The 25,613-nt window shown below is 63.4% G+C and overlaps 1 protein-coding gene across 7 annotated transcripts in view; it reads right to left on the reverse strand.

Annotated features, from left to right (window-relative positions):
- Positions 1 to 1,859: 1,859 nt before the first annotated feature.
- Positions 1,860 to 25,613, reverse strand: part of TP73 (tumor protein p73) — a 68,312-nt gene continuing 44,558 nt past the window's right edge. For 5 of the 7 annotated variants that reach the window (XM_081224802.1, XM_081224801.1, XM_081224803.1 and 2 more), the window contains 11 exons: positions 21,209 to 21,457; positions 9,474 to 9,660; positions 9,002 to 9,117; positions 7,384 to 7,493; positions 6,947 to 7,089; positions 6,508 to 6,596; positions 5,604 to 5,725; positions 5,042 to 5,190; positions 4,638 to 4,776; positions 4,177 to 4,270; positions 1,860 to 2,875 (listed from right to left, as the gene is read on the reverse strand). In XM_081224802.1, coding sequence (XP_081080928.1) covers positions 2,537 to 2,875; positions 4,177 to 4,270; positions 4,638 to 4,776; positions 5,042 to 5,190; positions 5,604 to 5,725; positions 6,508 to 6,596; positions 6,947 to 7,089; positions 7,384 to 7,493; positions 9,002 to 9,117; positions 9,474 to 9,660; positions 21,209 to 21,457 — 1,737 coding nt within the window. In that variant the 3' untranslated portion in view covers positions 1,860 to 2,536. The remainder of the gene's footprint in view (positions 2,876 to 4,176; positions 4,271 to 4,637; positions 4,777 to 5,041; positions 5,191 to 5,603; positions 5,726 to 6,507; positions 6,597 to 6,946; positions 7,090 to 7,383; positions 7,494 to 9,001; positions 9,118 to 9,473; positions 9,661 to 21,208; positions 21,458 to 25,613) is intronic. The other 2 variants (XM_081224806.1, XM_081224805.1) reach the window with 2 other exon arrangements.

Genomic DNA, 25,613 nt, shown 5'->3' on the forward strand with positions numbered 1-25,613 from the left:
CTGCCTCTTCACAGGTTTATCTTCTCTTGATCTTGAGTTTCGTGCAGCCCGTCTTTGCTCCCGTTGCTGTGCGTGTTCCTGAGACCACGAGGAAGTCCCCACCGGCTCAGCTCTCACGGCCGCTCCACTCTCAGCTCTGGGAGCAAAGGCCCAGGAGCCGCGGGGGCTCATCACGCGGGCCGAAGGGGCGGGGAGCCTGCGCTGGGCCCTCTGGGAGGATGCGTCTCCCCTCCCTCTGGGTTGGGGGTACGCCCGGCCCGTGCCTGCACGTCGCAGCCCCCGGACTTCGGGAGCACCCTGGGGCCCCCGTGGCCTCCCCACCAGCCGACAGGATGAGCCTGAGGGACAGGCCCGGGAGCCCCGGGGACTTAGCTGCTCCTCCGTCAGGTTCGTGCGCCCCAGGGGAGCTGGGGGAAGGGCCTGCAGCTCCCAACGGGGCACGACTTGGGGGCCCAGCGTGTGCCACTGGAGTGAGAGCCGGACACCACGGCAGTGGCTGTGACGCTGGGCTCAGACCCAGCCCTCTGTTCTTCATTTTCCTTGTCGGAACCTCAGGAACAGTGTACTTACCCCGGGCCTTGTGAGGGTGTCAAGAGGAAACGGGACGGCCCACCGGCCAGTCCGGCGCCGCCGGGGCATGTGTCCGGGTTGCCAGGTGACTGCAGGCCCCCAGGAGCTGAGCCCCACCCCACCCCGGGGCGGTTGGTCTGTTCCCCGTGGCTCTCAGGCCTGGCTGCAGGCGGGGCCTCCTGGGCGCTGAGGACACCCCCTTCCGCCCCCAAGGGGGTCCCCAGGGAGCGCATGGTGGGGGGAGGGGGGTGTTACCCTGGACGCAGGCACCTGCCTTCGCACAAACGCTCTTTTAAATAAGTAGAGCTGCTGCGCAGTGCTTACACTCGACATCCAGGATGAAGCCCTGGTCTGGAGGCCTCCTGCCAGCGGGTCAGGGGCGGAGCTGGCCCTGGGGCTCCGTCCCCTGCTGGCTGGTCTCTGAGCCACTTAGTACAGCTGACACCCCTCTCTCTGCCCAGTGCCTGCCTCTGAAGAGCCTGGGAACCGAACAAGGGAACTGGAACTTGAACACCCACTCTTGAGAGCTCGGCTGCTGAGTGGACCTGCGTGAGGTCCGCTGCTTCCTAACTTCCCCGGGCCAGGGACTTGAGGGGGTGGTTATAGCAACAGGAAAACCCCCAAAGGGCAACTAGGGGTCCGTCTGCACCGCCCCCTGGCCTGGGGGCCTTGGACAGGAGGGCCCAGACCACAGGACTAACCACAGGGACCCAGGCAGAGTGAGGGACAGAGAGATGCTACGAACGTAGTAGGCGGCGTCTCAGCGTACACATTGGTCAGGCGTCCCTTCATCCCACCTGCCTGGAACAACATCCCCTCTCCCACCACCCTCTGTGGTCTTGTTTCCGGCCCTGAAGTTCTCTGGCTACAGCAGCTCCCAAGGCTTCTTGCAGATGGAAATGGCCCCATTAGCCAGGGTGCTGACACTGTCTCCCCCCAGCCCGCTGACTCCTTGGGGTGTCCCATAAAGGCCTGGACCCCCTCCACCTGCCTCAGTGCTGTCCCCACGGGGACAGGAGGGCCTCTCCCACACAGAGCCGGCCTCCCAGGGAGCAGAGTGGGGCCGTGGCTGCAGGCGGTGGGCTCTGCCCTCCTATGCCTGCCTCCCATCCCACACGTGGAAGCAAGTGACCTACCCCTGCCTGGTATGGACCCCGCCTGGTATGCCCCTCGGCTTTCTTAGCCCAACTTGTTTACACAGGCCTGGGAAGACGGGCATCCCGCTAGGCTGACCGGGCGTAGATGTTAAGAACAAAAGTTAATAAAAAAAAGAAGGCTCACCCACCATGTAGAAAAGGGCATCATTTTATCAAATATTGACACTTTCCAGTGGTCTGGGGAGCCTGCTGTCCGTGTCTATGCTAAGAGGGCCACTGGAGAGAGGGGCTGCCGCCAGCAGTGTTGGCACGGGTGCTGGCTGGAGGCCGCTGACCAGGAGTTTCCTTGCCTCCCCGATTCCAGTGAAACTCTGGTTTTTGTTTGGGGCAGGAAGTGGGAGGTGGCTGCAGTGGGCTTTGCACCAGCGGTCAGGTGTGCAAGGGCAGACCGACCCTCAAGACCAGCAGAGGGACAGCCTCAGGCAGAGATGTAGTCTGGAGCCTTGACCTAAAAAAAGGAGTGTTTAGGTACAAGCACCGAGCCGTGCTGCTACCCAGAGCCAGAGACATCGAAAAATACTTTGTGGCAGTCGGTCAGCAGAGCCCCCAGGAAGGCAAGGCAGGGAGGGGGAGGCCCCCCGGACCCCGGGAGGATGGGTCCTGGGCACGCACCCACAGCGCAGCTCCGGGAGCCCCTCCTCACGGGCATCCCCCTGCCCAAGTCCCCTTCCCGGCACAGCCCAGAGGTCCTGCCTCCCAGGGCAGTCGGTGACAAAAAGGAAGCAGACATCCAGCGTGGCTCCCGGGGCTCTCCGCTCTCTGGGTCGGTAGCACCGGGTCAGGGGGGCCCCGGACGTGCCGGCCCCCCCTCAGTTGGCCTCGCTCTCCGTGAACTCCTCTTTGATGGACTGTTTGCGGGACTTGCAGTCCGGGAGGTCGAAGCCGAAGTCGGCCCACTCATCGGGCCCCGCGCCCCCAGCCGGGCCCCCGCGGCTGGGGATGGTGATGGTGTGACGCACGCGGAAGTGCACGGCCTCCATGACCCGCTGCCGCTGCAGCTCCCCCGGGCCCCCGACAGCGATGCTGGCCGCGTTGCTGCTGGAGCGGATCAGCTGCTGCGCGCCATAGTCGTGGCTCTGCTTCAGGTCCTGGAGGCCCCTCCAGATGGTCATTCGGTGCTGGTCCGGGATCTTCAGGGCCCCCAGGTCCTGCAAGCGTAGCGCACACGGCCGCCCCGTCAGAGGGCTCAGCGGCAGCCTCTGCCCTCTCCCCGTCCCTCCAGGGGCTTCGCCCACCCCTGCACAGCCATCGTGGGGCCACCAGGAGGGAGGCGAGGAACCCACACCCCAAGGGCCACCTGTCCAGGCACTGGACGGTGCGGGTCCGAGGAGGGGCAATGCTAGGCCCGCCCTGTGCCTGGTGGTCTGGCCGCACTGAATTCTGCCCCAGACAGGTGGCAGGAGAGCTAAGAAGTGACGTGTGGGGACGGGGGTGGGGTGCTGAGGCCACTCCTGGGCCCTGAGCACAGTCAGAGTGACAGATGGAGCTCCCCCCTCCCCGCACACCGGGACCTGGAGGGCAGGCGGGGCCCCTCCCAAGGGCAGAGCAGATCCTCAGGCTCCTGTCGCCCGCTCCCTCCCCCACCCCGCCTGGCCAGGCACGAGCATCAGCTGGTGAGGCACGGTTAACATGCACTGAGCTAGCTCAGTAGGGGCCACCAGGGATGGGTCGCGAGGGCATTAGTGGACACACAACAAGGCAGCCCTCTGAGCCACTGGCCCCAGCTCCCTCTGGCAAACCCGCATCTCTGCCCTGTGGCCTTGGCTGGGCACGAGCCTGGACGGGCCTCTGACCCGGAGCCGGCTGCAGAGCAGGGGCTGTGGAGGCTCCAGCCCACTGAGCTGGAGCCCCCCAGGATCCGGCCGACAGCTGTGTCTCCCGGGCTCTGGCTAATAGTCATTACACTCAAGGCAACACCAGGCTACGAGTGCTCATTGCTGGGACTCTTGTTTAACCTAAAGACAAGCCCTGGCTGTGAGGTCAGGGGTCAGGATGCCAAGGGTGGGGCACTTGTACCCCGCACATCCTGGACCAGACATTCAGTTGCTGTGCATGCACAGCAAGCAGTTTGGGCCTCAGTTTCTCCCTGTGTAAACGGCACTGAACTAGACCAGCCCCACGACCCTTCTGGCCTTCGCCTTCTGCACTTCTTCGTGCCTTGGAGACAGCCAGTCCTCCAAATCAAAGGCAGCCGGGCCACAGGAGACAAGACTCAAGTCCAAATGAGGGGCCCGGGTGAGTCCCGTCCAGCCGCATGAAGCCGGATGTCAGCACATAGATCGGGCTGCTGGTGGGAAGGTTTTCCAAATTCTCCAGCCCTCCCTTACACGGGGAGGACAGGACACGGAGGGACTGCCCCGGCAAGGGGAGAAAGCTCCCTGCCCCGCGGACAGGGCCCTGCGCTGGTCTGGGGGTGGGCTCCCTGCACCTGCCCTGCCGGGGCCGTTACCTCTATCGTTAGGTTCTGCAGGTGGTAAATGTTCTGTAACCCCTGGGAGGTGAAATACTCGATGCAGTTTGGACACCCCAAGCCTGTTAAAAAACTGCAGAGAGAATCGGGGAAATAAAGCAGCATTAACTTCTAAGAACCTGGCTGTGCGGCCCGTCTGGGTGGGCACTGGCCACCCCACAGGTCGCCCCTGCCCACCGGTGGCCGCGGTGTCGGGGACGCGCTCACCGGGGCACAGCCTCCAGGAACCCCTGGCTTTTTTGCTCTCCCTCCGAGCACCTGCTGGATGCTCACTCCCGACACCCCTCTACCCTGGTCTGTTCTCAAGACAGCAGAGCGTTCTAGCACAGGCTGTGAGGAGCAGCAGGCGAGGCCGCCCCCGGGCTGGGGGCCAGGCGACCAGGAGCCACCTGGGCTGAGGTTAGTGGGTTAGTGGCAGCGGCCGGCAGCGGCCCACGTACCTGACCAGGCTGGGGTCGGCGTGGTAGGGGGGTGGCGGGGTACAGTGGGACCCCGAGACCATGGACTGGGAGCTGGGGCCGCCGTTTATCTCGCCGTTGGCCGGCAGGGCGTGGCCGTGGTTGTTGAGTATCCCGGGGCCTGGGGGGGAGGCAGGTGGGACGGTCAGAGGGGGCCGGGCCGGGCGCCCCAGGCTGTGCGGGGGAGGCTCGTAATGCTCGGCCCTCCCCAAGACCGGGAGTGGACAGAGGAGACCGTCCGTGGCCGTGCCTCCTGCTTCTGGGCGGGAGCTGCTGGAGGGAGCAGCCATCGAGAACCCCGCGTGGTCCTAAGCTGGGGTGTCTAGAGCCAGGCCCGCCCTCTGGGCCTCCCCACCCATCCCGGTCACACTGCCCGCACCACTCACCCATGGGCCCCAGGTTGGGTCCGGCCGCCGAGCCGTGCAGGGGAGGCTGGCCCACCAGCTGGTTGACGGAGGGCAGCTTGTTGACAGCCCCATGCGCTTTGTTCATGGGCGAGAGGACGGGCCCGTAGGACGGAGGCTGCAGGTGGCTCCTGCTCGGAAGGGACAGCTGGGGTCTGTAAGAAGCACCTCCACATATGAAGCCCCCCTGCTGCAGGGGCCTGGAGCCCCCGCCCTGCGCTGAGGTGTCAGAGCACCCGCCTCCTCGCCCAGCCTCCCTGCCGGACAGTGGCCACACTCGGCCACAGGCCCGCTGGCAGGCAGGACCCGGGCAATGGGTGGGGGGGCCCTGGAACCGGCCCTGCTCTTGGTGGGTCGACGTCCCTCCCACCACCGCCCCTCGCCTTCACTCGGGAGACATTTGGGCTGAGACGCCGCAGTTCAGGGAAGGCCTCCTGGGGGAGGAGACGCCAAGCGTGGCCTGGTGCTGCTGGCACCATCCCTGCTGGGTCGCTGGGCCCCATCCTTCTCCCCCGGGCAGCTGGGCAGGACGGGCGGCACTCACGGCCTCTGCAGGAGCTGCTGCTGCTGCCGGTAGGACTCGACCAGCTGCTGGGGCACCAGCTCCATCAACTCCAGGCTCTCCTTGACCTTCATCAGGATCTCAAAGTTCTCCCGGCCCCGCACCTGAGCACAGAGAGGTGGACCCTCTGCCCAGGTGCGTGTGGGCACCACCCAGCCCCAGCCCCCCGTGCGGTGAAGCGCCTCTCCTTTCTCGGGGCTCCCCAGCCCCCCACGGGCCGGGAGTCCCCCGACCCTACTTTCCTCTCCCGGGAAGCAGGTCTGGGGGAGTCTGGTGGGTGGGTCTCCTGTCCGCACAAACCACGCCCACCCCTTCCTACCCTTGAGACTTTGCCACACCTTCCCCTTTCCACAGCTCAGCACACTTGGGGTGCTGGGATGTGGGGGCGCTGGACAAATATGGGGCTTTTAGAACAAGGAACTCATTCCTTTTTTTTTTTTTTTTTTTGAAACTCATTCTTGAAAGACTCAAAAAATGATAAGCTCACGTCATGGAGACCATTCCTAACAGAGCAGGTGGGGTTTTATCCGAGCTGGAATGGCCACATCACGCCACAGGCTGTAAACTCACTTTGGTGATGTGGCTGGGGCCTGCCAGGCTGTGGGAGCGTGCGATTCCTGGCGCGTGCCCTCCCCGGCAGCGGGGAGACCTGCACTGCCCCACACGCTGTATCATTGTATCTACAGCGAGACTCCTGCGCTGGGAGCTGCGTCAGGCCAGCTCTCTCTCTCTGAGGGCTGGTTCTCCCTTCTGGGCCCTGCAGCCTGCAGAGCTCGGGGTCTCAGCTCTCAGATGTGCCAGGCTGCACCTGCCACCCTGGTGGCCCCAGGTCCCCTCCCGCCTCCCCGCTGCCCCAGCCTGGGGGCCGCAGACGCGGCACACTCACATGAATGTAGTAGGTTTCCTCGTCCCCGTGCCGCTTCTTCTTCACGTTGGTGCTCAGGGCAGGGATAGCAGGGGGGCTCTGCTTGAAGGCTGGCAGGGGACGGGGTGGGGCAGCTTCGTGAGCAGGCAGGGAGGAGGGGCCACGCGCAGGTTAGCCAAGCCGACCCCGCCACCTGGCATGAGCCGACCTTCCCAAGGTGCCCCTTGTGGACAGGCCCGGAGACCGGTCACCCACTTGGATGAGCAAACCTGGGCGGCCACCCACACTGGACGGAGGGGACCGGGGGCGGCCACGCGGGCGGGGCTGGCTGTGTCCCCTGGACACAGGCTCGTGCGCTTCCCCCGAGCCCCGAGACAGGTCCAGCTGCGTCCTGAGGGTGGCCTGGCTCTGACGTTCCAGGGTGGCCGTCCACCCGCACTCCCGCCCCGGCCCCGCTCACCGCGCTTGCTGGCAGCCCCGCACTTGGCAGCGTTCTCGTTCAGGGCCTGCTGCTCCCGGAAGTGGTCTTCATCTGCTTTGCGGTCTCGGCCAGGACAGGCACAGATGCGGCCCTCGAAGGACCGGCGGCCCAGCACCTGTCCGCTGTCCAGGGGCACAGCCGGGACCGTGAGCTTTGGGGCCCCCCGTCCCCGCCCACCTCGGACCCCACAGGACCGGCCTTGATGGGCCGAGGGCTCAGGGCTGAGTGCCCAGCGGCTCTGGGACGCCAGGTCCCCTGCGTCCCTCCCGAGGCAGCTCCTGCCCCAGCAGCCCCTCCTAGCATGTGGCCTGCAGGGCCTGCACCTCCCCTTGCTCATGGCCTCCCTGTGTCTCCAGCAAGCCCCCCAGCAGCACAGGCCCCAGTCCCTCCCCCACCCCCGCGTCCGGCAGACTCACTCCCGTGTCTCCAGGGTGATGATGACGAGGATGGGCCGCCGGTTCATGCCCCCGACGCAGCTGCTGTTGCACATGAAGTTGTACAGGATGGTGGTGAACTCCGTCCCCACCTGCCACAGGAGGGGCAGGGAGAAGCTGTGCTGTCCGCACGTGGGCCCCAGGCCACAGGGCTGGGGGCTCCTGGGCTTCCAAGCACCTGTCCCTCGCCTCTCTGGGTAGGCAAGGGGGTGCTGGGCCCTGTGGTCCTCTGCCGTCTATCCACCCGTCCACCATCCATCCCCCACCCACCCATCCACCTACCTATCCAGCCAGCCAGCCACACAGTGCACTGAGGGCCATGTGCTCTGCGGGCTCTGGAACCAAGAGAGCCTTGGCCTGGTTGCTCCAACCACCTCCCCTGGCACAGGCTGGGGGTTGGCCCCGGAGGCTGGGTGTGAGCAGGCATATGCACAGGCCTCTGTGGGCACAGGTGTGTGTTTTGCAAACTGTGGGCTCTTCTGGGCAGTAGGGTGCATGGCACAGCTCTAGCAGAGCTGTCCGAGTGGGCTCCCAGCACACACACTTGTTCCAGGGAGTTTGTGGAGACAGTGAGATGTGAACCCGGGACTCTTGACCTGTGGGCATCCCAGTACCACAAAATGGGCAGTTGTCACGGTCTCTCTGGGTCAGTAACGGCTTAGGAAACCTGGCCTTTCACAAAACTGCTGGCATGTGGCAGCCACCAGGGGGCGGGAGAGACCTGCTTTCCTGGTCCTGTAGGTGCCAGTGAGGCTCGGGGGAGGGAAGGCAGGGTGGTAAGCCCTCCCCGGGCCCCGCCAATGTAAGGGCTGTTCCTAGGGAACCACAGTGGGTCCTGGGGGTCCTGAGGGACCAGGTACAGTGACGGGGCCTGGAAGGGGGGTGCCTGGAGGACTGGGTACTATTTGGGGGGGGTGCGTCTCAGACCCAGGTAGAGGAAAGGTGAGGGCTCGCCGTCACCCGCCCACCCTGGGAAGCATGGCCCACAAGGCGCATTGCTGGGACTCGGTTTCCACCTGCCATCCTGGCACCCCCATCCCACCGTCACTGGTTGGTGCCACCCCTACTTCTCTCCACCCCAGCTTTTTACCCCAGTCCGGCCCGCACATCAGCCCCAGAACCTTCTGCTGCCTTCAGGTCAAAGTCAGACCCTGGTCTCTCCGCCCCCGCCCACCTCTTGCAACAATCCCCCCCCCAACCTCCCCCCAACCTCCGGGCCCTGCAGTGCTGTGCCCCCGACCGCAGGTCTCTCCTCTCCCCGCGGCCCTCCAGCTCTCCCCGGGCTAACTCCTCCTGACCTCAGCCCCTCCAGCCCCCAGATCCCAGGCTGGGGTGTGGGAAACAGACAGGCAGGAAGAGGGGACGCAGGGCCGGGCTGAGGCCCGAGGGTCAGCAGGCCCACCCCCCACTGTAAAGCGAGGGATGTGGATGCCTAGAAAGGGCCAGAGGGGACCCCCCCTGCAGCTAGGCAGTGTAGGTGGTCAGAGCCCCACCCACAGGCAAGAGAGGGATGGACATGAGGGCGAGGGAGGATCTGCACAGCTCGGGGACACTTGGGAAGTGACCCGAGGGGTCTCTGCCCCGAAGCCCTGCCCCCTACCTGCGGGGGCTCGTAGGGCACCATGACGCTCTGCCTGCCGGTGACAGGGTCGTCCACGTACTGGGAAAGGTTGTTGCCCTCCACGCGGATGAGGTGGCTGGCGGGGGCGGACTGTCCTGCCGAGACAGGGGACGCCACTTCAGAGAGGTGCCAGCCGGGGTCTGCGCCCCTGTGCCAGGTGCATCGCAGCAGACTCGGGCCTCCCAGTGGGACTCAGACCCGCCGGCAGCCCTCATGCACCTGGGGCACTTGGCCCAGCAGCCCTGCTCCCCGCTCACCTGCGGGCACCAGCACCCAAGGCCCCAGGCAGAGCTGGCAGGACACGGAACTGGGGAGGGAGAAGCTGAGCCCACCTGTCAGCCCCTCACATTGGACCTGCCACCTCCAGGAAGGAGGCCCCGGGCCAGCCCTCTCCTTCCCGGCTGGGGCGCCTGCCGCTGGGCACAGGAGTGGGTGGGGCAGGGACACTCACCTTCGTTGAAATCCCGCCCGAGCTCGTGGTTGGGGCAGCGCTTCACGACCTCGGTCACGTGCTCCGCCTTCTTGTAGATGGGCATGGCGCGGATGACAGTGCCCGGAGGCGGCGGGGTGGACACCTTGATCTGGATGGGGCACGTCTTGGCGATTTGGCAGTAAAGCTTCTTTAGCAGAGGAGAGTACTGCAGGGGGTGGGGACCCGGGTGAGGCTGGCCGTCCCAACTCCACACCCTCGCCCACGGTGCCCCCCACCAGGAGTCCCGGCCACCGCATGCCTGACCCTTGGCTGAACACCTCCGGGCTTCCTTCCCTCAAAGAGCCTCTCCCCTGCGCCCACCCATCAGTGTCTGGCTGCTGTGGGCTCAGTGAGAGCAGCTGCTCTGAGTGCCCCGTGCGGCCAGGCTGAGACGCTTATCCACCTGGATCTCACTGGCTGGAGAAGTAGGTACCATTAGGTCCATTTTATGGATGAGGACAGTAAAGGCCAGGATGGTGAGAAGGAGCTGCTGGAGAGCAAGGCTGGGGCGGGGGCTGGGAGCCAGGTCCAGTGCATCAAGCCTGTGAACCTTAAGCCCCCAGACTACAGTAGTTTGAAGGGGGGAGGCGTACAGCCTCATGTCTCAGGTTTTAAAAGCCTGGAGTTAGGTTTTGTCCTCTGTACAGAGGAAACATGCACAGGGACTCCCTGGACCATCCTCTGAGGGGCCAGCCCTTTGGCTTACTTCTGGCCACTGCGGGTGGGGGGCTTTGACCTTGAAGCCCCAGGACCCCCAGCCCAAGACCTTGATCCAGGGAGGATCAGAGGACTCCCGGGCCACCTGAAGGGACCTCCAGGGCGAGAGCCCAGAGGTCCAGGTGGCCCACCCGAGGACCCAGGCCGGCTCTCATGAGTTCAAAGTGACCCTTGATGGAAGGGTCCCTTGGAAACAGGGGTGCCCACTTGTTTCCAAGCTGGCTATCCTCCAATGACTGGCTCCTGGGGATCCATCAGGGCTCCTCATGGCCCCATCCCCCAGGGACAGTGGGGAACATCAGGGTCTCAGAGTCCCAGGATGCTTCCTGTCCCCATGCCACACCCCTGGACCCCCCACAAGCCCCTGGGGACTCAGAGTTACTCCAGCCACAGGGTCCTGGAGAGCCCCCCATCGCATCCCACCATGGTCGTCAGGGAAACTGAGGCTGGAGACAGGGCTGCTGCAGACCAGAGGACGAGCAGGTCTGGTCCCACCTTTGCTGAGGAAGCTGGAGCCTGACACCCTGACCCTCTGCCCATCAAGGGACACAATGGACCCTCAGAGCCCTGGAGCCCTTGGCCCTGAGCAGTGCGAGATGTCCTTCCTCTGATGAGCTGAAACCCAGCTGGAACTGCTGACCTGGTGGGGGGGTGTCTGAGGGGGCTCGGGGACAAGCCCGACTGGGGTCTCCCTAGTGGTGTCTGGGGGATTGGGACCCTGTCCAACTCCCTCAGCGGTGACTTCAGGACGAGCCCCCTTAGGCCCCTACCTTGGAAGGGAACTGGATGCCCACAGGGCTTGTCGCCTCCCGGGTGCCCCATCCACCTGTGCCTGCGACCCAGCTTCGGCAGGAAGGGACATCCCCCATGGGTGTAGGTGGGCCCTCAGTGGGCTTGGGGCCACACGGGGGGGGGCAGTCCTGCTTCCCAGGGAGGGGACCGCTGACCTCCTGGGTCCCCACCAGTATAGATGCTGCCCCTGCACTCCCCAGAGCACCAGCTTGGGAGATAAGCTGAGCGTCCTGTCCTGAGGGCCGTGCCCAGGGCAGCAGTAGCCCAGCCCAAAGCAAACACCAGTTGCCAGTTTAGTGCCCAGCTCTCTCGTCCACCATGTGTGAGGCTTCAGGACACGTCCCTGACCTGAGACAAGTGTGCAGTTAGTTTCCAGAGGAAATTGCCTGGTGGGTGTCATGGAGGAGCTCCAGGGGCCTACTTAGGGGACTTCCTGGAAGCGGAGGGCCCCACAGGGAATGGCAGGCCTCAGCTGGACTTCAGGGACCTGAACACAAGCAGTCATGGAGGAAGAGGCTGGGGTCCCGACAGTCATCCACTCAGCAGGCCTCTGTTGACTGCCTAGTGTTTGCCAGCCCCTCGGCTCACTAAGGAAAATGGGCAGAGCCCCTCAGCCCCCAGAAGGAACTAGACTAATAGGAGGCTCATGCCTGAATGCCACGCAGCCTCACCGGGGCCTCCTGCAGCGTCGGTGGATTCCAAAGGGTGTTTCTTCTCCTGCAGTTGTCCCACCTGCCTGCGGAGGGTCCAGCGAATGAGGTGACCAGGGCTGGGGGCGCGTGTAGAAGACCCACAGAGAGCTGGCCTGGGCTGGGGGTGGTCAGCAAGGGGAGAGGCGTCGGAGGCCTGGCCACTGTGCTGCAGTTTTGGCTCTGGGTTTGATAGCTGGGATGCCTTAAACCACTGGACACCTCTCCGCGTCTTGAGCGTTGGCCTGTGATGTGCTGCTACATGTAACACCCCTGAGCCTCGCCCACTGTGGAAGCGCCCACACACACTCCTGTGCTTCCTCATCTCCAGCTGAGGTGGCTCCTGGCCTCTGGTGTGAGCAGGGGCATTGGGTTCAAGTCCAAGGCTATGGTTGGGGAGGGATGGAGCTGAACGCAGGCCCTGCAGTCCCCTCTCCGATGTCGACCAACCACCTCAGGCAGCCCCAAGGAGGGAATGGAGCCAACAGGGATGGAGCCAGGCTCCAGGCACAGCCTTAGGAGGTGCAAAGCCGCAGCCCCCAGCGCCCGGCCTCCTCCCCAGGCTCCCTGATCGTGGCCACGTGGCTTCAGAGCCCCCGCCCCCACCAGCGCAGCCCTTCCCTCTGGCCTGCCTGCCCCAGACCCACTGGCCACTTCCTCCGGAGCTGTGGACGCCCCGCCCCTGGGAGGAGCTGCTGGGAGCTGTCCCTGGTACCGAGGGCAGCAGTCGCCTGACCGCCCCACCGAAAGCCGAAAGCCGAAAGCCAGCTCTCGGCTGGGAGTGCAGAGTTGCCTGGGGTGCCTCACCCCGGCTGGCGATGAGCGTGGAGAGAGGAGGCCCCTCCCTCTGCGTCCCTGGCAAGGCCCCCGACGGCCTTGGGTGGGCCCACTCCCTGTAGTGGTGTCCCCCGCCCAGTGCTGCCCTCAGCTGGCTGCTCGTGCCGCCCTTGGGCACACACCCGGTCAGGCCCCAGCCCCCCGAGCAGGGGTTGGACCCACGGACGCCCAGCCTGGCCCAAGTCGGGCAGCGTCAGGGAAGGATGCCTGAGGTCTCCCCACCCTGGTAGCATCAGGTGGTGACACCTGCGGCCGCTGGGCTGCACGGCAGGAGAGAAGCCTGGGAGGGGGAGGGGAAGGGGGTAGGCCTGAATAGCCAAACCTGGGGTTGGGGGCAGGGTGGGACCTGGAGGGAATGAAGGAGCCCCCTCACCCCCTCCCCTAGCTCCTTCCCCTCCTCCCAGAGCTCCTGGGGCCTCAGGCCTCCCTGGGCACGGGGCAGGGAGGAGGAGGGCTCCTGGGTCCTCATCTGTTTTGTAAAAAAGGTCACTCGGAGATGCTTCTTCTGGACCTCCCTCCCTCCTGCCTCTCCTTCCCTCCCTCCTGCCTCTCCTTCCCTAGAACCGCTAGATGGATGTGTTTCAACAGATTCCGAGCTGATAAAATCTTATTTATCTTCGGCGGTTGACACAGAGCCGTCAGGACTTGCCTGTTCGGGGATGCGTGAGTTCCTTCGTGTTTGCAGGAAATGGTTTGCCCAGACGCTGGTGTATGCCCATCCTGCCTCCACCCGGTTCCCCTCCTCCGATCCACCTCCCCCCCGCCCCCAGTCCACGATAGGCCCGGCCCAGCCTGGCTGGGAGCCTCGGGCCTGGCAGGGCTGGTGCAGGGGGTGGTGGGCAGAGGGTGGTGGGCGCGGCGTGGTGGCTGTTAATTTCCTCGCGCCTGCTCCCCTGCAGCTGGGTGCCCAGCACGGGCAGGTCTGGGCAGAAGGAGAGTGGAGAGGTGATAATAACTTGTCTGTCATTTTCCAGGGACGTGTAGCATCTTGCAAACCGCAAATACCGTTAACCAGCTTGGGTAAATCTGTTACAACAGATTCTGGAAGACGGGGCCTGCAGTGGGGGCTTTATTTTTTTTACTGATTTTTTTTATGGACCCCTTTTATCTGCTGTCTGTGCGTGCGTGTGTGCGTGCGTGTGTGTGTGCGTGTGCGGGAGCTCACACCCACGTTTCTCTCCTCTCTTGGGTTATGGACCCTTTGAGGACCTCCCCAAGGCCACAGGCTCTCACTCACCCTAGAAAAGCCCTTGTGTCTTCACTCAGCGGAAAGTGGCCAGGAGCATGGGGGGCTCTAGCAGGTGTCAGGGAGGTGACCGGCCTGGGGGGTGACCATCACCCCAGCATGCTTCAGAGCACCCATGCTCAGAAGGCAGTGAGGGTCCACACACAAGGAAACCCACGGCCAGCAGCCCACCTTGGCTGCGGGCCTGGTGGTTGGAGGCTCCGAGGGCCCCCTGGCTCCTGAGGGGGGGCCACAGCCGGTGCCTGGCCAGCAGATAAAGGAGGCTGCTCCAGCCTCCCCTTTTCTGTCAAGATGCTGTGTGATGAGTCTCAGTCCCGACTCCAAAGGGCCTTGTCGATCCACTGCCCCACCCCATGAACAGTGCGGGGAGGGGGTCTTGCACACAGGGAGGTCCCATTGTTATCACCCTCACTCTGGCCCCAGCCAGAAGCTCCTTCCCAGGGCGGAAGGAGCTGCCCAGAGGCCGGCCCTTCTTTTAGCTTCAGTGACACCTTCACGGGCAGGGTGAGGTGAGCCTGGGCCTCCATCGAGTCCTTGTTCTGTAACCCAGGCCCAACATCTGGCCACCCCCGGACCCTGAGGAAGGGGTGAGCAGTACATGTTCTGAGCCCTCGGGACAGGCCAGGTTTGCAGGGAGCCCCAGAACTCCCGCCACCGGCCACCCCTCCCACTCCCAGGGCACAAAGAGCATCGATAGCCCAAGCACCACGCTCAGCCTCACCAGGTCCAAACATGGCCCCTCTGCCCACAAGCTTGACTTTGCCAGCTGGAGAGCCTGCCTGTCCTGGCCTCCTCTGAAGACCGGCGTCCCTGCTGCAGGGGGCATCCCCCAGCTGGCCTCATGGAGAGAGCGCTCTGGCAAGAACGCAGCCAGCAGGGCTGTGGGTCGGGCCTCAGAACTGCCCGGCACGGGGCGGCGTGGGGAGGCCGCCCACCAGCCCAGCTCTGCCCAGCCCCGGGAGGGCCCCCTTGACGGCCAGGGGAAGGAGGTCCCCACTATGCTCACCCCATCCCACTTGCAGCCTTTTGAGCTGGCCTGGCCTTGTGAGCACGGTGACTGCAAGGGTCAGTGGGCACCTTCCGCTCACAGGATAGTCCAGGAGCCTCTGCCTGTGGGCCCACCATTCTGGACACGACCACTGTCCAGTGTGGGCAGTTCCTTCCCCGAGCGCCCTGCAGCTTCCAGATGGCCTGGGGCTGGAACAGCAGCAGGAGGCAGGGGGGATGGCGGGAGGGGAGGCCAGGCTGTGGCTGCAGCTATAGCAGATACTCAAGGTGGCCTCTCCGGAGGACCATCGTGTCAGCCCCGACGGGAGCCCTGAGGATGGGTCCTCCTGTCTCTCACCTTCCTGCCATGGCAGCTGCAGGTAAGTCCCCAGTTCAGGACCACAGGTAAAGCCACGCCCTGCAGCCAGGAAGCAGTGAGTGCATCTCTTCACTAAATCAACTCCACTCCCGGCCAGCAGGAGAGGAGCCCCCGGGGACCTGCACGCCCTGGACACGTGGGGTGGTCACTTTTCAGCTTTTAGTACAGTTGGCTGCCATCGAAGTTTTCCCTGGAACCTGTAAATATCCAGCGAAGCATCTGGGGCAGGGAGTGCTGGCTTCTACACATCTGACCCCGCAGCACATGGCGGCTCCCATCACATCAGCACCGCCTTGGTTCATCCTCTCCAAGGCCCTGGAGGCACTGGCTGCCCCCTCACAACACGAGGACCCACGGAGGAAGGGGGCGCCTCGCCCTGGGCAGGTCTGTGATCCTGGGGAAGCCTGCCTTCAGGCCACTGCGTGTTTCCCCCAACAGCCTCTGACTGTCCACTTCACTGAGCCCTGTGCACCTTTCACGGGGACCTTCCTGCCCTAGAATGAGCTGCGGCACTCACAGCCCCGATCGTGGCCGGTGGAATTTCAGGGCCTGGGATCCATGAACTTGAGCTTGGCTTCCAAGGTTGGGATCTGAGAAAAGCCCAAAGCAGATTTCCCTGACAACCAACCACTCGGACCCACCCAGCTTGGAAGCCAAGCTCCAACTCGCTCCCCCAGGGCCAAGATCCAGGGCACTCAGGACCCCCTGGCTGCAGCAGTGGCTCTAGGAGAAGCTGGGGCGAGAGCTCCCCTTTGGCCCTCATTTTCCCAGCTAGAGACGGGGCTAAGGGCACCGGAGCTGGGGGCGGGAACAGGGGGCCAGGTTCAGGTGCGAGAAGAGGAGGAGGGGCGGGTCCCAGGCCCCCCCCTGGCCTGTAGCTGCGTTTACCTCTGAGCCTGGTCAGCCCTGGAGCATTGTAATCATAAAGTGTTCTTTATAATAGAGGAATATATATAAAGGAATTTTCATCAGTCGATAAAAATCCAGCTGCGAAGGCGAACTCGGCAGACTTTCCCCACCCAGTGGCAGCTGTCACTCACTCAGACAAACAGTAGTCGCAGGCTTGCTGGGCCCAGGTGCTCCCCACCAGGGCAGGCCCTGGACCTCTGAGGGGTCAGCCCCCCTCACCATTGGTCCACTGGGTCCTGGGGGGGGTCCCTGGACCCACCCCTCGGAGCTGAGAGGAGGCTGCTCCTTTGACGCGCTCCACAGAGGGGCACAAGCTGTGCCCCCCACAAGCTGCGTGATGAAAGCCAGGGGTCAGGCTGCCGGGGCTCAGACCCCGACTCCACCCTTTGCTGACGGGTGGCCTTGAGAAGCGACCTGCCCTCCCGAGCCTCGGTTTCCTTATCCGTAAATTGAGGAGGACATGAGAGCCTACAACATGTACCGGGGTGCTCGGGGGGGGCCTACCCACGCAGGGGCCCTGTCCGCGCACCAACCAGACACCCTAGAATCCACAGAGCTGTGTCCAATTTGGAAACAAGCCCCAGACAAGAGAGGACTCTTGGTAAAACATCTGTTGCATCATGCCCTGCCCACAGCCCCGCACCTGGAAGATGGAGCCTGTCCCTGGGGGCTCCCCTCGCCTCCCCTGCAAGAACCTCAGGGCTGGGGGGGGCTGCCCTGGGACCCCTCGGCGGCAGGGACTCGGGGCCCCTTTCAGGGCCCCCCAGGCTGAGTTCTGTGACCTCCAGGCGCAGGGCTCCCCCGCTGCTTGAGGGGACCCCCACCTCGGGCCGCGAACCGGGGCACTAACCCCCCCAGGACCAGCCGCAGGGAGCGCCCCGCCGCGGAGCTCCGCACAGGGCAAGCGTTTGCTGAAGATTCTCTCCAGCTTCCCCTGAAGACTCGGAGGCTCATCTCTACAACGAACACTGTTAGGACTCTTCCCTCGGCTTCAAATACGTATAATTGCTTCTGGTGCCAGTAAAAGGTATTAATTCCACTTATGCATTCCATAAACTTTTAGGATAACGCAATTGATACCGCGATCATGTTGGGACACCTCCACTATTATTTTCCTACTTGCAAACCTCCGAGGGGCTGGAAAGTTTTCTCCCAAATCCATTAGCGTTGACTCAGCCACATTCTACCCAGGAAGCCCTCGTAGAGCCTTTGCGTTTCCCAGGCCCCCTCCCACTTTTTCCTGGGGCAGGGGTGGTACGCGAGGGCATTCACATCACGTGGGCCAGCTCGCCCCCAGGACGGACGGATGGACACACACCCCGTCGGACGCGGGGGCAGCTGGAGGTCATTCAGGGGGCTGTGTTCAGGCTGGGGGGCTGGCTGGAGGCCCCCAGGGACAAGCTGTGTGCCCTCGCACCCGTGCGTACCCGCGCCATCTCGCCTCATGGCAGCCTGCCCTGAGGGCCGTCAGCAGTGCCACCCAGTCTGCCCGAGGCGCCCACAGATGCCCTGCTGGGCCAGGGCTCCAACCACACCAAGCCTGCCTGCTGACCTTGGAGCCCCTCCCCAAACCTCCAGAACATCAAGGACAGCCCCTTCCCTGGAGAGGCTCAGGCTGGGAGCAGGCCCCACACTGCCAACCCACGGGGGCCCCCGGGATGGGAGTGGCCATCAGGGGCCAGAGGCCAACCCCGCCATGTCCCAGGGAGGGTGTGGAACAGGGACCCAGGCACCTGGCACTGCCATCCCTGTCCCGGCTCCACCCGTCCACCAGCCCAAAGAACATCAGTGCCCAGGGGTGCCGGGGCCTTGCTCACAACTGTGATCTCTCACGGCATCTGTCTCTCTCCAAAGCCCAGACGGCCCCGAAAGGAACATGCCTCAGCCAGGATGCTCACAAGCAGTGAACCCTGGCGGGGCGTTACAGAACCCCCTGTGACACCGCGACCCCGCCGGCCAAAGTGCCATCTCATCCTGTCCCCCGCTCCTGGCTACAGGTCCCTCCCCTGGCTGCTCAGTTACCAGCTACCCGCCTCCTCCTGACTCCTGTGGGAGGGGAGGGGCTGTCAGAACCCTGGGCAGCGACCAGGAGGGGCCTGCGGGCCTGTGTGCGCAAGTACATGTGTACAGTGTCTGCATGTGGGCATGTCTGCACATGTGTCTGCATGTGTGCCTGTGTGTGCATGTCTGCACATGTGTTCGTGTTTGTGCATGCATGTACGAGTGTTGCATGCACGCATACGTGCACACACGCCTGTGAGCTGAGGGCTCCAGGCCCCTCTGCCCCCAAAGAATGCAGGCGTGAGAGCTGAAGTCAAGGGACACAGGTCAAGGTAGATGAAGCATCCGGGGCTGGGGGGACTCCCAGGAGGCCTTGGCCAAGCAGAAGCCAAAGACCCCATTAACAGCTGCGGTCGCTTGGGGGCTGGTGAGGGTGTTTTTCCTGAGCAGGAAGAGGAGAGAAGGCAGCAGTCAGTTTGGAACTGCACTTGAGAAAAATACGAATTAGCTATCAGTTACCAGCCGGCTGGCGTAGGGGGGCCGCACACGGCACGGCGCGGAGGCCCGGAGGGCAAGCCCGGGCGGCAAGTCTGGGCAGCGCCCGCACAGCCAGGCCCCCAGAGCTGCAAGCAGGCGGGATGCCCAGTGCTCCCCGTCCTCAGCATGAGCCGGCCGCCTGTCCCCCACCCCTCCCCGGTCAAGGCAGGGAGCCTGCAGGGGTGGGGTCTGCTCCCAGAGCCGAGGTGCCACGAATCTCATTATGGATGTTTGTCCCACCTCCACCCCCGCATGGGGAAGGGCTGGGGAGGGCGTCTGTGGGCACCAGCAGCAGCACCCTCCTCCTCCGCTCAGCTCCGTGAGCCCTCAGCGGGGGTGCAGGTGGAGGTGCTCAGGCTGGGAGGGAGGTGTCCACTGCTCGGGCAGTGGGGGAAGTGGGGCTGGGGCTTGGAGACACAGCTGCTCGGACAAATGAGCCTTCCCCTGCCCTCTGGTGTGGCCGCTGGGCTACCTCCGTCCTGGACAACAGACCACCCCACGGGGCTACTTAGGGCCAGCACAACTGTGGCCAAGCCATGAGCACCTCCAGCCCTGAGGCCACACACCTGGCAGGGGGTGGTGGGAGGCAACCAGGAGGGGGCAGCTCCCGTCCCTCCCTGAGGACCAGCTCAGACCATCCCAGGTGCTCAAAGCCCCCCAGATGCTACAGACCCCATCAGCATCCTCAAACAATGGAGAGGAAGGGAGCCAGGACCCCCCCCACCCCAGCTGCCTACCAGGACTCCTACGAGACCAGCAACTCAGGCCCTGATGACAGAACGTCAGTGAAGGAGGGACCGGGACCCCCCCACCCTTAGAAGGGAGAGAAAGGGCTTAGGGAGCAAGTCAGAATGTGGACTAGGAGCAGTAGTGAGCCTCCTGTCACTAGAGATGTGCAAATGTAGGGATGCCTCGAGGGCCAGACCTCAAAGCAGGGGTGTGGGGAGCAGGACCCCACAGGCAATAAAGAAGCCCCTGCAGGTGCAGCTTTGGCTAAACAACCTTGTCCAGGAGGACCAGGCTCCATGGCAGCCCACCCCCACCCCCATCATCCAAGGAAATAATGAAGATGCCAGCACCGACTGCGCTAAGCCCATCCCGGTTAAGTCTTATCACCTCCACCAATGGAGCAATGGAGTGAAAATTCCCAGACGAGGACATCTGGGCACTGACGGGAGCAGCTGCCCCTCTTGGCCACTGGAAGCCCTGGAGTCGGTCTGAGCCTTGACTCAGCAATGGGTCAGCAGCTGCAGGAGCCCACGGCTCAAGCAAGAGCCAAAGCTAGCTGCAGGGGGCCGTCCAGGCTGCCTGCCGCTCCACCCCACCTCTGGCCACCCCAGGAGTAGTGTGGGAGAGCCACAGCCTGGCCAGCAGGACAGCGGGGAGAGTGGGAACCGGTTCTCAAAGCGGCAGGACCTCGGTGTCACCAGTTGGGAACTCCCTTGGGGGCAGGAGGGAGTGCATCCACCCTGCATGGACTCCTTTGCTCCAGGGTCCTTTCCCAGGGGCCCGGAGTGAGCACGGAGCCGCTGTTCCCAGAGGAGGTGACGTGGCCCCATGGCCAGGACCGCCAGAGCCAGGCTCACTCTCCCCTCCTGGGGGCGGGCAGCAGACCTGGAGGGTCCTTGGCGCACCCTTTCCTGCCCGATGCCCTAGGCTCCGAGGCAAGCCGGCAGTGTATCTGGGGGTCTTGGTGTCCCTAACCCTTTACTCTGCCCTAGCGGGGACATCAAGCAGCACCTTCCTCTCCCAGCCGCAGTATGGACAGTGCAGTTCAGTGGTTGGGGGCGCAGCCGCAGGAGCCAGCCACCAGGTTCCCATGCCAGTGCCCCCACTTACCACCTGCATAACCCCGAGCAGGCTACTTCCCCTCTCCGTGCCTCGGCGTCCCGGACTCTAACACGGGACAATAGTAGATTCTACCTCGTGGCTGCAGGCAGTTTCAAGGGTTTACACAACCTCAAAGAGCTTAGGGCAATCGCAAGTCACAGCTCTCGGGGAGTGGGTGTGTGGGATGTTATCAAGTTTGGCAAAACCTCGACCATCTCGACGGGGGTCAGATTGTTCCCAAGGGCACAGTGGCAGGACCTGGGGTCCGCGGCACTGTGGCTCCATCCCTGACACCCATGCTTGGAGATGACAACCCAGAGAAGGAGTGGGCAAAGCCGAAACCCGCCTACAACAGACACTTCTGGCCAGCCCTGCACTGCCTGGAGGAGGTGGCCTCCGTGGGCCCCGGTGCCAGCCTCAGATGGCTCCAGGTGTCAGAGCTGTGAGCCTGCTGCCCACCCAGGACAGGATTCAAGCCAGAGCCCCCACTGAGCTCAGGGATGGCGGCCGGACAGTCCTCGTGAGAAGGGTCTGCCTCTGTCTTCGCCGGGGGGAGGGGCATGTCCATCTCCTCTGGGGCCCTGTGGGAGGCTGGCCCACTCTGGCCACGTGTCTGTCCGAGGGGTGGGCATGCCCAGACTGTCCGGCCCCGAGACCTGCCTCCTGGCCGGGTGGAAACCCAGAACAGATGCAGATGTGCACGGTGGCCATCCCTGGGTGCCCAGGTCGCGGGCAGCCCCTCCCCACCATGCGCCCCACAGGTGACCGCCGGAGCCGGGGCGCCACTCACCGTCCAGGTGGCCGACTTGGCTGTGCTCGACTGCTGGAAGGTCACCTCGAAGTGGTGGGGGCCGGGGTAGTCGGTGTTGGAGGGGATGACAGGCGCGGGCGACATGGTGTCGAAGGTGGAGCTGGGCTGCGCGTAGGGCGAGTGGGTGGGCACGCTAGCGCCAGCGGCGTGCTCTGGGGCGTAGGGGCTGGCCGAGGCCGCGCGGCTGCTCATCTGGTCCATGGTGCTGCTCAGCAAATGGAACTGGGACTGGCAGGAAGGGGAGGAGGGAGGGGGGAGACACACAGTCAGGCTGGAGAGTGGAAGCCATCCCGTCCGGGAGGTGTCCTGTTACAGGAGCCTTAAAGGGCCAGCAGCTCAGTCATCCCAAATATTTCCTCGGGGGGTGGGGGGGGGCCCACCCGACAGGTCACTACTTGTGTTGGGATAAACTGACATATTCACCTCGCCCTCCCCTCTCCATCAGCCTCCCAGTGCTTGGGCTCCTGGGGCTCCACCGAGCACACCTGGAGGGGACCGGCCTGCAGGGGGCAGCTCCCAGCCCCGACTGACACCCTGGGCGCCCGGCTGCAGTCGCCAGGGGCAGCACCTGGCCACGGGAGCCACGCCTCCTGCTGTCCCACCGTTCCAGCTCAAGCGGGGAGGCCCCACCCCCGGGAGCAGGGCAGAGAGCGGCCCCAGCGCACAGGGTGGGCACACCCCGGGCTCCGGTGCAGGGGCTGTCTGCCCAAGAGGCTTTGGGAGGCCAGATGTGGCCCCTCGGTCCAGCCCTGTAGGGGGTGGGACAGCGCTGGGGGCTGAAGGACGGTGGCTGAGGCCACCTGCGAAGGGCCTCTGCACGACGACAGGCCGCCTTCATCCATCCGCATCTGATGCCCCCCCAGTTAGCAGGTCTGCCTGGTCCACACCCTCTGCCCACCCCAGGGCGCTGGCAGCCTAGCCCCCTCCGGGGCCACACACAGAAGGAACAGGAACTCTTAACCTCATGGTGTGGGCGTGTCCCCTGGGTCACCCTCTGTGGGGTCCAGACCAGCAGCCCCTGCCAGGAGCTTAAGGGAGGCCCCAGCGAGGAAGGGAGGGGGCGGGGCCCACGCCTCAGCGTTTTGAATCCTGGGCAGAGCAGGTCTCCCCTGGAGGGCTGGCAGGGAAGACCCACCTTCCCAATCAGGAGGCTGCCAACAGGAGGGTGACACAGTAGCTGACACGGGCCAGACCGGCTCTGACCGCAAATGTTTAAACAGCTCCTTCTCTGTGCCAGCCAGGCTCAGAGGGAGGGCGCTACTGCCCCCGAATTGCAGATGAGGAGACTGAGGCTTGGAGTGGGGATGGTAACGCCGGGGGTCCGTGAACTGGGGGGACTTGCATCTGGCGGGCAGAGGGCCTGGAGTCCCGCTAGCGGGGTGGAGGGGAGAGGCAGACCGGACAGCGGGAGAGGGCGCCCTCTGCCCGGCACCCCCTTCCCCTCCTCCAACCTGAAAAACAAGCGAGGGAGTTCCTCGGATGGTGGGGGAGCCCCGGCCGTGGGGCGACCCCGGTGCTCAGCCCCCTCGTGCACATCAGGAGGGTCGGGCTCCATAACCCAGAGCCCCTTGCAGCTCGGCACCCCGGGGGCACACCCGTGTCCACATCACCGAGCCCCCCGGGCCCCCTCCCAACCTGGGGAGGGAAACCCTCTCCTGAGGTGTGCCCAGCCTGGAGGAAGCTCAGCACAGGTGATGACCTAGGGGGAGGGAGGTGACGGGTGATGGATGACAGGTGGCTGATTCTTACCAAAGCCACTGCCCCACCCCCACCCCAGCCCCGTTCCTCCTGCCCCACCGTGCCTCCCAGAGGCCAGGCAGGTGCTTTCCTCGGATGCTCCAGCCCTGACGGCCAGCTGCCACCCAGTGCGGATCAGCCGCCAGGCCCGACCCCATGCCCTCCCCGTTGGGGACGCCGTCAGGGTGTTGGCACAAGGCCCTGGCCGAAACTGCCAGGGCCCTGACAGATCCCTTGGGTGGGTCTCAGGCTTTTCTATTTGAACCTCCAGGGTCATTCCCCCCACCCTGTAAACCTGGGGCCCCAACACCAGTGGGATGGGGGCCCCCTGCCGGGCAGACCCCACTTCCCCGCCCCACTAAGGCCACCTTTCCTGTTCCGTGGTCCCCGCAAAGGCCTTCCTAACTTCCTGTGCCTTCACCTGGAAGACGAACAGGGCTCAGTGCCCACTGCCTTGCAGATGGATAAGCAAACTGCTGAGTCTGTGCGATGGAATGTTATTCCTCCACCATCAGAAAGAAACAAACTACTGATACTACAACCCAGAGGAAATGCAAAAAACACGCCACACGAAGGCACCGACACGAAAGCTCACACACCATACGGTTCCCGTTTACATGAAAGTCCAGGGATGGCAAACCCACAGGGACAGACACAGATGGGGGGGCGGCCAGGGCTGGGGTGGGGCTTCGGGGTGACAGCTAAGGTGCAGGGTTCCCTTCTGAGGCCATGAAAATGCTCTCAAATGGACTGTGGTGATGGGTCCATATACCTGTGAACTTTTTTAACTGGAGTATAGTTGATTTACAATGCCGTGTTAGCGTCTGCTGTACAGCAAAGTGATTCAGTTATACACATACATGCATAGTCTTTTTCATATTCTTTTCCATCATGGTTTGTCACAGGATATTGAATATAGTTCCCTGCGCTATACAGTAGGACTTTGTTTTTTGTCCATCCTGTAAATAATAGTTTGCATCTGCTAACCCCAAACTCCCAATCCATCCCTACCCTGCACTCCCCAACTTGGCAACTCTAAGTCTGTCCTCTAAGTCTGTGAGTCTGTTTTGTGAATATATTTTAAAAATACTGAATTGTATACTCCAAGTCGGTGAATTGTGTGGTATGCCAATTATAACTCACTAAAAACAACTGAGGGACCCGGCCAGTCCTCACCTCTCCTGGCCTGGGCCATTGTGGGCGTGAGGGGAGCGACAGCCAACGCCTCCAGAGGGCCCGGGTGGGGGCCCCACGTGCTCTCACACCCCCTTGCTCCGGGAGGGCACTGCTCTGCGTCCCCCCGGCTTACGCCTCCCCACTGGACTTCAGACCCAACAAGGACAGACCTTGTCCCATGGGTCATCAACGTACCCCCACACGGGCACAGGAAACATGGCCAGTGTGAACTGAGCTGCACTGCGGACATAAGGGCACAGACTCCAAGGACTTAGTGCCAATGAAAAGAATAGAATAAAATATCTCATTCACAATTTCTTATTGATCACTTGCTGAAATGAGCATAGTTTGGGAAAAGCAAAATAAATTCTTGAATTATTTTTGCTGTTTCTTTTCACCATTTTTAATGTGGCTACAAGAAAATGCAACGTTACATGTGTGGCTTGCATCCCATTTCTACTGGATGGCCAGCACTGGACAGGGTCCTCCATCAGTGGCCAGTGAGGGACTCACAACTGTAATTATTGTTGTTGCTATTATTATTAATTATTAGCACATCCTTTGGGGTTGTAGTGCGTTTCTCATTACAGAGTGGTTACTCAGGAGGGCTGCTGAATGAGAGAGCAAGTGGGCACAGGGATGGAGGGAGGGAGGGAGGGAGGGAGGGATGAAAGGATGGATGGAGGGAGGAAGGGGGGGAGGGAGGAAGGGATGTATGAATGAATGGATGGATAGATGGATGGATGGGTGGATGAATGGATGGAGGGAGGGAGGGAGGGATGATGGGATGGAAGGAGGGATGGAGGGATGGAGGGATGGATGCAGGGAGGGGGGAGGAATGGATGGGGGAGGGGGAGGGAGGGATGGATGGATGAATGAATGGATGGATAGATGGATCGATGATGGATGGATGGGTGGATGAATGGATGGAGGGAGGGAGGGAGGGAGGGGGAGGGATGGACGGTTGGAGGGAGGGGGATGGAGGGAGGGAGGGAGGGGGAGGGATGAATGGATGGATGGAGGGGGGGATGGATGGATGGATAGACAGATGCATGGGGCAGCAGGATGCCCCCCCACCCCACCATACAAATGCCCAGGAATGAGGACGGGATGGGAGCCTGCTTCTCCCACTTGCTGGAGGCTGAGAACCTGGTGGGTCCTGGGGGGAGGGGTCCCAGCCTGCCAACCCAACCCCCAGAGATCTCCTTTCTCTTCTAGGTGCTGAGCATGACCCCTCTGGAGGGTCTTCCCTTTTGCTCCACCAAGGGCTGCAGGGAGCCTTCCGCATCCCTGGCAAGGACAGCCCAGCCTGGGGTTTCATGTCTGTCCCCCCGGCTCCATCCCCAACAGGAGGATGGCCCAGGCCAGCAGAGCAAGCTGCCCCTGCCTCCCAGTTCAGGGGAAGGGGAGGCAGCCCCACGCTGACACGGTGTTCAGATTTTAACTTGTCCACATTCTTTACAGATCTGAG

The sequence above is a fragment of the Mesoplodon bidens genome (assembly GCF_964165515.1).
Source record: "Mesoplodon bidens genome assembly, chromosome: 2".
NCBI classification, from domain to species: domain Eukaryota; kingdom Metazoa; phylum Chordata; class Mammalia; order Artiodactyla; family Ziphiidae; genus Mesoplodon; species Mesoplodon bidens.